The sequence below is a fragment of the Gallus gallus genome, chromosome 11 (genome assembly GCF_016699485.2).
Source record: "Gallus gallus isolate bGalGal1 chromosome 11, bGalGal1.mat.broiler.GRCg7b, whole genome shotgun sequence".
Lineage (NCBI taxonomy): Eukaryota > Metazoa > Chordata > Aves > Galliformes > Phasianidae > Gallus > Gallus gallus.
In genome coordinates this window covers 237,042-249,411 of record NC_052542.1, presented here as the reverse complement: position 1 = coordinate 249,411, position 12,370 = coordinate 237,042, and the positions used below count along the sequence as shown (strand labels likewise).

At 40.8% G+C, this 12,370-nt stretch overlaps 1 protein-coding gene across 5 annotated transcripts in view; it reads right to left on the bottom strand.

Moving 5' to 3' along the window:
* Positions 1 to 7,149: 7,149 nt before the first annotated feature.
* The window catches only part of SMPD3 (sphingomyelin phosphodiesterase 3), a 109,906-nt gene continuing 104,685 nt past the window's right edge, over positions 7,150 to 12,370 (bottom strand). For all 5 annotated transcript variants that reach the window (XM_040645965.2, XM_046899561.1, XM_040645966.2 and 2 more), the window contains exon 8: positions 7,150 to 11,879. In XM_040645965.2, coding sequence (XP_040501899.1) covers positions 11,778 to 11,879 — 102 coding nt within the window. In that variant the 3' untranslated portion in view covers positions 7,150 to 11,777. The remainder of the gene's footprint in view (positions 11,880 to 12,370) is intronic.

Below are 12,370 nucleotides of genomic sequence, written 5' to 3'. Positions count from 1 at the left end.
TGACCTCCACAGGTTTCAGAGGTATATATTGACAGTATGTTCACTTTCCTTGTGTTTCCCTTTGCATTTGTCACAGAGAGGAATCTCTTCAAGATCGGTCTCCTGTTGTGTTCATATGCACTGCCCTTATTGTTGGGCTGTGACATTTATTTGAGGTTTGTAGATTATATGATCACAGTCGGGGGGTGGAGAGGAGGAGAAGTAGTGTTTCATTTTCACCAGCACCTTGAGTCATCAGAGCAGTTCATCCTAAACAAGTTAGTGCCGGGGTTGTGTTGTGGGAAGTTGAACTCCTCTAATTTTCCTCTGTAGGCATGCTAACGTACAGATGTACTGGCAGCAGGTTCCTTGTTCCACAGTGGAAGTCATCAGGTTGTCAACAGGAGTTTTGTGATAAGGTTATGAGGTGGTGCTTCTGAGTGCTGGCCAGCCTTTTCTTTTTTTTTTTTTTCTTTTTTCTTTGAAGCCTCGCTCAGCAAGAGAACATCCCATTCAGAATGCTGCCATGTTTGTATTTGTCATGGTGCCAGTCAGCCAAGCCATGTAGTCGGCCTCAATAAATAAAAGAATTTTCTCACAGGAAATCTTCTGTTTGGATCAGTGCAGTGCCTTATATCCACTGCCAGCTTCCTGCTGCTTTCTTGGAGGCTGCTGCCTACATCCCTTTGCTGAAGGGAAGAATATTCCACTTGTGTCAGCCTCTGGCTGAAAACGAGGTACACTGCTCCGTTCTTTGCCTCTCCTTAAAGCTGAGAGCTTTGACTCTCGTTTTGAGGCAGTGTGTATTTGCATTCCCTGGGCTGTCTGGGAAACAGCTAATCAAAGAATTCTATTTAAAATAAGATTTTATCAAAGCATCTGTAAAACTAAAGGGAATATCAGTATAATCGTGTTTCTCAGAAATAGAGCTATCCAGAACTGTATATTCTGTTGAATGGCTGCAGAATAATTAAGGACCATTTAATATTTCTTAATGTTCTTTTTTTTTTTTCCTTTTTAGATGCTCTTGTATCTTTATAGCACACCTGCAGACCCAGTACCTCCTTTCCTCTCCTCTCTGCCTCCCCCGCCCTGGATGGAAGCTCCCAAGTATACCAACAAGCTCCCTGCCCAGAGCAGTGACAGGGAGTCATTTGTATTAGAAGAGTTTCTGCTAGCAAAAGCCAGTTCTGTCCATGTTTATAACATGAATATAAGTATCTTTTTTTTTCTCTCTTCTTTTTTAAGGAACAAACAGGGTCCCAAACAGATCATTATGCATGCACTTGTAAATAATCGCTACTTAGAAGTAAAAAAAATTCTGTACTTTTCTCCTGACCTCAAACTAAACACAGAACTGAATGGAGCCTTCTGGTTTGCTCTGTCTGGTCCCTTCCTGTGGTAAGCCTTGCACATAAAATCTTTCTTCTGTTTTCAAATACAACAAACAAACGAAGGACAAAAACAGTTAGGTTTTTTCTTTTTGCATTCCACTGTGGTTTGTTGGAAGCTGCTTTTGAACTTGGCTGGTCTTGTGGCCAGAAACCTCCTTCTAATTGTCAGCCCTGGGAGCCCAGTCCCAGACCAGGGCTTTCTATACTGAGCGTGGAGTCATTGCCCAGCATTTAACCAGACTCCGCATTTGTTTCTGTTGGTATATAATAAATGCTGCATTTACAACATGCAGTTTACTCAAACATTGGAACGGACAGCTGCAGATTGGTGGGGCCAGGGATTTGCAGCGAGGTGGAAACACGCACAGGGTCAGCTGTGGGCAGCAGGGATCTCACCAGGGTAAGCGCTGGTAGCCTGTGTGTGCCATAGTTCTGAGAACAGCAGTCAATTAGTGAAGTAGCTGCAGCATGAAGTCCTTCTTATGTGCTTCTTGTGAGTTACAAGATGTGTTCTGTTAAAAGTCTGAGTTTGAAGCAGCTATAAATAAGCAAAAGTGGCAAAGGGAAATTATAGAGTTTAAATACCTGTTTCATAACGCTTCTAATTTAGGGCTGAGATAATGGACCAGGCTGCATACTGAGAATCAGTTTGTCTTGTGTTATACACCTTTCATTAGAAATATATTTAGCATAGTGCTTGGCACCATACTAGGCCTGAGATTTATTTATTCTTCAAATGGTGTCTTGTAGACCTCGTGACAGCCTGTTGTTCCCAGATGGCCCGAAGGTCTTTGCTGAGCTTTCCAGTAGCTGACAGGATTGCTGTTGACTTCAGTAGAAATTTTTAGTTGTAGAGAAAGATGAAGCTGGATTTTGCTGGGTATTCAAATCTCTGGATTTGCATTTAGAAAGCATTTAGGAATCTGTTACATCCAAACACAAAAATTTTAGAATATTATACCTAATTAGATAAGAAAAACTAATGAGGATGTTACTCTGGACCTGCTGTAGCAGGTCAGTGCATTCAAACTAACTGAGAAGCTCTTAACAAGGGTACCTTATTGCCTTTGATGTGGAAAGCTGTCATCTTCCCTCTCTCATGCCCATCTCTTCCCATTCATTGCATCAGGGTCCATTCAGAATAAGTTGCCATTGGGTGACTTCAAGTTGCATGTTCCCATGTTTGGTTTGGAGGAAGCGGTGTTCTTTTCAGGATGCCCATGCAGACCCTGCAGCTGCCTGCTGTGGCATGCAGTGCTGTGGCAGCAGTAGAAGTCGATGCCTTTGTTTTTACTGCATCTTTCAGAATCTTAAGATTACAGAAGTGTTACTGTGGAATGGGGCAGCTCTTGCTGTAGCTGCATCATGACCTCTGCTGTGTGAGTCATGCAAGGCATTTGTGAGAATCACAGATCACAGGCTAGATGTGAAGGTATGCCTTTCCCCTCCCTCCATTTAGGAGGCCATTGCCATTCTTTCTATGAGCAGGTCTGTTTCTCTGGCATAACTCTGCAATGACTTACTAATTGTCTTCCATTTTGTATCGTTAAGGCGGAAGGGTTTATATCAATTACTTGCTATTACGGTGTTCCATGTGTGTCTGTGTGAGGCTGATTCCACTTTGGCTGGATACAGAGTGGTCAGAGATATCAATATTCAGTACACTAATGATCGTGTGGCATTCAGGGAACACATTAAGGTCTGTTTTGAGCTCATCAGATTGACGCATCTCGTTGCTGTGATTTGGAAGAGTAAAACATTTGCAGATAGGAGTGGGACATAAAAGGCTTCAGGCTGCTTTTGACACATTGCATTGACTTGAGGAGTTTCAGCAGAGCTTTGCAAAACTGATGTAATCTAAGTGATGGTCATGAGAAGCTTTTACCAGATAGGTTTGATGTGGCTCAATATCCTTGCAGTAGAAGCTGGAGGTTTTCTGTTTGAGTTGTTCTGAGCTTATTTTGAGCTAGCTGGGTATCTGTTGGCATGTGTGGGTTCTGTGGGCAAGTGAGGTTCCTTTGATTCAGTAGATTTCTGCCAGGGAATGTAGTTGGTGCAACAAATGGGCTGGGGAGTCCAGGTCATTTTTAATCTGGAAGGTGGCCCTTGAAGATGGATGTGCATAAGCAAGTGCTACCGGCTGCTGAGTAGTAAGCCCTGTGTGGTTTTGCTCAGGGATGGATAGCAATGACTTACTTTTTCATCTTTCCCACTGCATGTGTCATGTAGGGACCTTGGGAATGCCTCTGAAATTATTAGAACAAGACTTTAATCCATGGTCTGAAACTTGTTGTGAATGAGATGTCTGGACCTCTGCCATGAAGCTAATGTGAGGATGCATTCTAGAGCTGGTTTTTGATACCTTCCACGCTAACAGCTCTAGAGTGCTTCCAAAATAAAAATCAGTGCCTGGAATGTAGTATAGATGTAGAATAAAGAAATAAATGAAAATAGCAATGAAGCATGCAACCACCACCCCAGCCTTAGATTGATAGGGATTACAAGTTCCTCTTCCTTACTGCAAATTGTTTTGCCTGTTCTTGATCTTGAAAGTGGATTGTGTAATCTAAATTTGAAATTCCTGTTCTTCAAGTACTGCCTGAACTGTGCATGCACTTTTCACATACTTATATTGAGCATGGAACTTCTGCTTTGGCAGTGTGAATAGATTACTTTAAAAGCACATTTAGAAAAAGAAAAAAAAATAATTTGAACTGCAGTGATTTTTTTTTTTTCAGATTATTGTTCTTGAGACTTAGTAACGGCCCGGCCATGTATGGTCCTATATCAAGTGTTAGAATTGGTACCTTTTGGAACCGCAGCAGGTGTCTGGTGTGAATTCCTAAATAAAGGCAGCAAAAAGAAAAAAATCAGTTTTAGTTTTCTGTATTGTGACATTATGCCCCGTATGATGCTGAGGTCTGTTCAAAGCGATGTGAGTCTGTGTCAGTGATACTCAACCAATGTATCTGTAACAATAAAGTGAATGAAGTTAACTTGAACCTTACTGATTTGCATGAAGTCTGGGGGACTTGAAGTTGTTTAAAATGTTTTGAAAAAGATGAGATGTTCTGAAAAATGACGTATAGCAGTGAAAACCACTTGATCTGTGAAGCTGTAGGCTTTTATTGCAGTTTTTGTAAGGGTAAAGGTGTTCTGAAACACGTGTGTCCTGGCACTTCAGGGGGCTTGGAGTTGTTCTGCCACATCAGGCTGTGCAGACACCACGGGTTCACTTCCAGAAGGGAAAGTGAGACCTTGGCAGAGCTGGAAACTGCAGGTGGTGTTGGAGAATGGCGTTCCGTGTGGGAGTTGAGGGAAGGTGAGGTGTTGGAATATGAACATTTCCAGAGAAACAGAACGAACAGGTGCTCTTCTCTAGGAATTGTGCAATTACAGATGAATATTGACAGAATGCTGAAAACTGATACGTTAATAGAAAGGTATAGGGAAATGTCCGTTTATGTGATGTTTTCCATTATTATCTTGTAATTTAAAGCACACAGGAAGGCTGGAGTACTTCTGTACCGCAGTTAATCTCCTCTTCTGATTACTTGTTATTTTGTTGATGGTTCCCAGTCCCTAGTAGCCATTTTATGCGACCGCATAGTGCTGAGGACTGTAGAAGGGCTGTGAGAGACAGGAAAAGGGGGCAAGATGGCACTCGGCTGCCTTCACCTGTTTGTTGGGTTCAAAGGCAGGAAAAGCATCTGGTATTGAAAGAGGCAGTGGTATTGGTGTGGGCACTGAGATGTGCAGGGCTGAGTACAGCTTGAAATGTTTTGCAGTCATAGATGTTCCTCAGACTTTTGTGAAAGGAAAGGAAGGGAATGAATGTAAGGCTTAGGTTAAATGTTGACAGATCCTGCAACCCAATGTGTAACTGCCCTCAGATACTTTTTCTTCCATCTTAGTTGCTGTGTATGGGAAGAAACATGCATTAACATCTGGTGGCTGTAAGGAGCAGTTGTTAAATCTCCCATTAGGTGAAATAGGAGAGTTAGGGCTGTTGTTTTCCTAAAGCAAGCCCGGTTTACTGATTTCACTGATGGACACATGGAGCCTATCCTAAATGTCAGGGGGAAAAAAGTATGGGGAAAAGTATAAAAGACTTAAAAACCTAGGAGGTGGTAAATGGGAAGTATGCATTAGTCATAAGCAATAGTAGAGGGTAACAGCATGTGTTTTGAAAGGCCATGAAAATGTATATGAGCAACTCGAATTTGCATCAACAGAGGAGAATTAGTACAGCAAAGTATTAAATCACCAAGGAAAGGGACTAGAAGAATACTGGTTCAGCAGTATTCTGAGCAGAAATTTCAGTGGTTTGGGAGGCTTGTGGTTTTAATGGATGCTTTGCCAAAAGAATCTGTACGATAGCCAAAGAGGCAGATGGGATTTTAGTTCTAGGGCTGGCTAACAGGCAGCTATGGGCATCAGTTCATAAGAACTACACTAAAACTCATGGGGCATGGAGAGCAGGAAGAAGGACCCACGCTTTTATGTTCTTGTTTTTAGCGAAACGTCTGGAAAATATTATAAAGTCTCAGGAACTCTCAGTTTTTACCTTGTGGTTCTGTAGTAGTTAACACAGGAGAATCCACTCTTGAGGTGCTGACACAATAGTTCAGACTCAGACAATGGAAAGGTAGATTTGGTATTGCAGAGGAGCCACATACTACGCATCCACAAGTAGAAACTGTCCAGGCGTAATGGTGGTAGCAACAGCATGCAGTCAGCTCTTCTACAGTAGAGGAAGCAGCAGAGATGTGTTTCTAACATCCTGTTTCACAGATGGAGTGGTTCCTTCCTTAGCTGGTGGCAGGAGATGTGTGCATTGTGTTATTCCTTAACTGCTTGCATTTCACTGATTTTTTTTTTTTTCTTTTTTTTTCCCCTCCTTTCTGCTTGCGGAGAAAATAAATTCTGCAAGGTGCGTTTCCCTACCACCTTTTAAAAAAGATTGGGGAGCATTCAAAAAGGCTGAATCACCAAAATGGATTATTTTCCCTTGACGTTCTTCTGTGATACCACTGAACTTCTTAAGGATGCCATGTATGTGTGTTGTTCTTGTTTTTCTGTTTTTAATTAATTTTGACTGTACAGTATACAGATCAAACCTATTTTCAGTTCAGGGACTGGGAAACTGTTGAGATACCAAGATACTGCCCAGAAAGGCTGTGGGTACCCCGTCCCTGGAGGTGTTTAAGCCCAGGTTGGGTGGGGCCCTGGGCAGCCTGGTTTAGCATTAGATGTGGAGGTTGGTGGCCCTGCCTGTGGTGGGGGGTTGGAGCTTCATGATCCTTGAGGTCCCTTCCAACCTGGGCCATTCTGTGATTCTGTGTGATTCTGTGATGCACAGATGCATAATAAGCTGTTCTTGTGTTCATCTATTAAATGCTAGTAGAATGCAATTCAGTATGAATGTCCCAAACTGAAAGTGTGGACTTGGGATGAAGCGCAGAGTTGTGCAGCCTGCAGCAGGTAGAGTATGCTTGTGCAAATGCTGCAGGCCTTGAAACTGAGCAGGGTTTCTGTGCGGGGAGGTGTGTGAGCAGTAGAAGCCAGGCTGTTGAGTTCAATGCACTTAAGTTTTTCACCCTTTATTGTCTGCGGAGTCACTAAAACAGGCACAGCACAATGGGGCTGCACTTGATCCTCCCATGAGACAGCAGGCAAATGTTTAATTAAGATGCTACATCTTAAGAGTGAAACTTTTGTTAGTGGTATCAGACTCTGCACCACAAAACCAGAAAAAGAGGACGGCAAAGAAACATTTGAGCCTTGAAATTTTATTATCTTGTCTGCATCAACCAGTAATTCCTTTCAGCACCAATAAAAGACAAAAAAAAGCTCTCCCTGTTGTTCAAAATACCTTGTTCTTACCAGGTCAAAGTTTGTGATTTTCTTACAGGCAAAGAAACCAATGAAAATATTTATTTTTTTATTTTTTAATACATTTATAACAAAATGTCAGAAGGTGTGTGCTTACCATATAAAAACAGTAGGTCCCAGAAGGATACAATACCGAAAAAATTATTGAAATAAAAAAGGTTATTCTTGTTACAGGATTCTAAACCTCAGCAATAATACAAGATTTTAAAATCATCAAGGTTGTATTTAAAACAAGATGGCGTGGAAAAATGAGACCTTCAGTAACAATTTGAACCTCATAATAAATGAATGGTAAAATTGGGAGGTTTTTCAAAGTGCTCACAATTGTAGGTATTTCTGTTCTCATCCTGTGGTGCCAGGAGGAGGTGAAAATGCTTCATTTCTGAGCTGATGATATGTGCTGACACCGATGTGTTGCTGTGATCTGAGGGTAGCTCAGAGACCAAACTGGAGACAGTCAGATCTGTTTAATCTGGACCACCAAACAAAGGCTATTTTAAAAAAAAAAATAGTGGAATTCTAAGTTCCTTAAACCTTACTGTCTTATCCAGCAAGTAGGATCGAGGTTCTAGCCTGACTAGCTGAGAGTGCTTCTGGGACAGAACCTTGTAATAATTCTTGCACAAGACAAGTCAACTCACTAGACAAGACAGCTTCCTCCAGGGTTTCTCTAAGCTGGCCGTACCTCAGAAGGCTGCAGGCTCCCCTCAGAGCCATCGTGTGTTAGTTTGTTAAGCTGCTTTAGACTGCTTCAGTTAAGCATCCAGTTGGCGATGACGATAGAACTAGCTGGCCACTATTTAGTAAACACTTTTTCACGTAGCATGAAGCATTACTACCCTAGCCCTCAGTGGCTGAGCTGTGGTGGAAAGCAGGTGGCTCGTGTATCCCTTTCAGGCCCTCAAACAGTGCACAAAGGAACTGGCTCTGAATGTGCCTGAAAAGCTACATACTGTTTTCTGTAGGTTGTGTTTTTGAAGTGATCTAAAGGTACTGACTTTATAAGGACCTGACATCCTCGAATCTTCTGGAAGTTCATAGTTTTCAGCTGTCCTTATTTATGTCTTTTGTTCGCTTGTTCTAGAACTGCTATTGTAAAATGCAAATTGAACATGAGAAACAGAAGATGTTATCTAGCTTTTATAAAAACAGATGACACATCATCTACAGTATCCATGTTGAGTGGCAGTTATTAAACCAAGAATAGCATTATCACCCACTTCTTGATGATATCTGAAACTCCTGTACAAAGTGGGGTAAGCAACAGTAGATTAAGCTTAACTGAAATTTCTTATTAATAACATCCTACTAATAAATTGTGTCATGTCGTCCTTCAGCAAAGTAGGATTGACATCTAAAAAAGCTATCCAGGGTTTAATTTCCTGGGAATATTCTGCCCTTTTAAATTTTTTTTATGTGAATATGCTGTTACATAATATCTGTCTGAGGCTTGTCATGATTGATATCCTGCCAGTGCTGTCATTGTCGGAATGATTCTTTGTGAGACAGGGTATGGAAGAGTAGTAGTAGTGTAGATGAACTGTTTTTTATCCAGGATGTTGCTCTTCTGGAAAAGAAAGTTTCTTTACAGTTTATCGGTACATATGCTCTCTGACTTCTGCAAGATTATCAAGGCATCAGAAGGCACAGGATCAATGCAAAAAAAAAACAAGGAGCATCTGTACAGTGGTGCCACACAGCTCTACCTCCCAGCATCAGTCTCTTGCAAAGGTAGATCCTTAAGACAGTAAATTAGTTAAGAACTACTTAGACTGGTTAAAAGTGTGTGCACTGTTTAAAGAGAACGTTTTACATCTATCCATTTATTGATCACTGAAAAGCTAAGAACATCGAAATCTAAAACAGTTTACTTCAAATTTGGAAAAATACTTCTCAACATATTTCAAAAAGTTGACAAAAGTGCCTCATTTTTTAATCAGCACAAAGCCGTTGAACTAATTTCTAAGTAATTTAGACAAAGTTAGTTTTACTGTAAATAATGAAACATTGTTTGGCAGTAGTTTATGACTATGTCCCACACAGTGTCAAATTCAGCTCCTGCAACTGGTACTTAGTGAAACTGATATCAAATTGTAATTTACATTGTTAGGAAAGCTATTAAAAATACCGTACCTTATATGTAATCTTACTGCTGAGAAATAGCTGCTGGACAGCACACAAATTGCTACTGATACTGTTTGTTTTTTTTTTTCTTTTTTAAAAAGGTTAATAAAATACAAGCAAGGTAGAAAACAGGATTAAAAGCATTGTTTCAGGTACAAGTCTTTCTGAATTGGATGGAAAGATAAGAAACCAGAAAAACACATTGCACTTACGTGCACCCTCTGTATAAAGAGAAACATACAAAGTGGGAAACTGATGGTGCACTGGGACAGTACACTGAAGTCTCTGATGCTGTAAACTCGTATTCCTAATTTTATCAAAAGGGGGAGTTAAGTCTGGATCCATTTTTGAGTCCCCATGGGTTACACTTTGCAGAGTACCGCATGGTTTGGCACAGTATACTTGCAAGAGGCAGTCTCTGCTGAAGGGATGCCAGGACTGGGAATGAGGCATAGAACGTGTCAATATTAGGGACCTTGGGAGAGTGTGAGCAGGGCCTACCACCTACTGGGAATTAGCCAATACTGTCTGAGCAGTACTTTTGTGACTATGAAGACTTTGCAACTTGCAAAATCAGGCTGATCTAAATATAAGTTCAGTTGTTTACTGTAGTTAATTAAGCCAGTACAAGAGGCTCTGCAGACTAGGATTTCTAATTTAAGTCTAATTTCTTTTGATTTAGCTCAAGCTGATTCCTAGCAGGTATAAACTAAACCATAACAAGGTTATCAGGAGTTTGTGGCCAGCATAACTGAAATAAGAGTTTATTTAATGGAGTTAGTATTAGACTAATTCTTCTCAACATGGAGAACTTGCAGTATAGAGGTAATACCTCTAATACTGGAGAGGAGTTAGGCAGAAGAAACTAAGTATTGGTTAAAACACAAAGGGTTTCATTCTTCTTCCAGCAACGCATACCCTTTTGAATTGAAATCCCTGGAAATGCTAAGAAGCCTAGTTGTGGACCTGACTCAGCTTTTTTTTCCCTTTTTTTTTTTTAATTAAAGTTACAGAGTCTGAGTAGGTCAGGGCATTGGGACACGATGGCAAAGCAGGGGGCAGCCGCACATTAAAGAGCTGCAGTGGGAAGAACATATGAATTTTATTGTAAAACCCCTATTGCAAGTCTGTGAGTGCGTAACAAATGAGCTGTGTCTCACAGACATGCATCTATGCCCAGCTCAAAGGAAGTCATTACTGAATGCTGAGTCACAGTTCTGTTCTCTAGCTACTCTGTCGCTACCCATGCTGTGCTTTCCCTTTAAGTGTACTGATTCCTTTGGAAAATGAAGGCAGTTCTGCCTCATCGGTTATACTCTGTTCTATACTTTCCCCCAGAATGTCGTATATGTTAACTCTACATCTAACATGCATTTTACAAGCTATTTCCCATTTACTCTTCCTAGCTAAGGCAGAATGTTGGCTTGGGTGTTACCAATGGTACTATAGGAATCTATTCACTCTACTGTAATACATATATCATCCCATACCACAATTCAGAACTGCCCCACGTGTGGAAAAGAAAGAAAAAACATTACAGGGGAACTGTATTTCTTTTTAAGGGAATGACTTGTGGTTAGAAAAGTGAAGGTTCAATCCTGGAGCCATTATTTAGACAAAACACTTAACAGTTCCAGTGGCAACACAGCTGGAAGAAGGGTGATACAATGTCTTAATGTCTTAATTCTATTTTTTGTTATAAATATCCTTAAAAGGGAGAGGAGAATATTAGTTTGCAAATTGAACAGAGTTTTCCTTTGTTTGCTTTAATATGTTTCTGTAATGATGGAAGGGTTTGCCAGTCCCAGAATGCCTTGCTTTGGCTGGTATCTGTTTTTTGAATTAACTTCCATTCTGATATTCCCCATGGTATCTTACTATTTTATCTCAGAGTGGCATGCAGTGCGGGCGCATGCTACTGATGCAAGCACGCTACTACAACTTCAACAGGCTAAAGAAAAGAAAAAAAGCTTTAGCTTCTTAGTTATACAAAGAAATTAAGCAAAAAACCATTGAGCAGCACTAACTCACAGACTAATTACAAACTAAATTGTGCTATATATTAGTATAAAAACATGTTTTAGTAAGAATGGCACTGGTTCAGAAGAAGTTAGGACTTCCATCTTAGTTCCATTCGGTCCACAGTGAAAACATTGTACTACAGGCCTGCCCTGTTGCCTGAGCAACTTGAGACAGTGGCTTCTGGCCATCACCTTCAATTTCTTCCCTTTTTTGTACTGCATTGTTGGTACGTTCTGGGGAGTAGCCTGGGTCAGGTCTGGTCATTTTTCCTAACGTGGCACCAGAATAGTTCATTCCTATCTTGTGATATTTTCTTAATATCGTTAACATTTCCCTCTTCTAATCTCTCCAAGCTGGTCAGTTTTAAGGATCATCATCTCCTGTAGACACCGTGAGACGCATTGCTACTGGTAGGTGATCGGTCAAGCCTGCTAGCTGGGTAATAAAGCTGAACTCTTCCACTTCCTGCAGGTGGAAATAAAAGTAAGAAAGAAGGAATTTGAAAATTTATCTGCTATATCACGCACTAAGATTCATCTTGTATGCTTCTCTTTAACTTACTTTTGGCTTCCTTACAGTATTAGTAGGTGTATAGGACTAGTCTGGCATGGCTGGAACTGATGGCAATTAAATGCTGTGTCACATAACTGCATCACTTTGGCATGCCCTAACAAGGTGCACCACTTAAGACATAACTGTAACCCTTCTTCTTTCTGCTTATAGTAAACCAGTGTTGTTCCAGATAGGCTTATCTGTAATGCTGTGGTAGGTAATCCTTATCTGTAAGGAAATCTCTTGGAAGGACAAGTTGTACTGTCTTGGACATGGCATACAGCTGGAAGTCTGACTTTGTTAGGCTGAGATGGTAAGCCTCATGGGAACATAAGGTGGTCAGGATGCTGCTCCTTGTGTATCAGTTCCAGCATTTGTCCTAGCAAAACGCTGTATGATCAAAT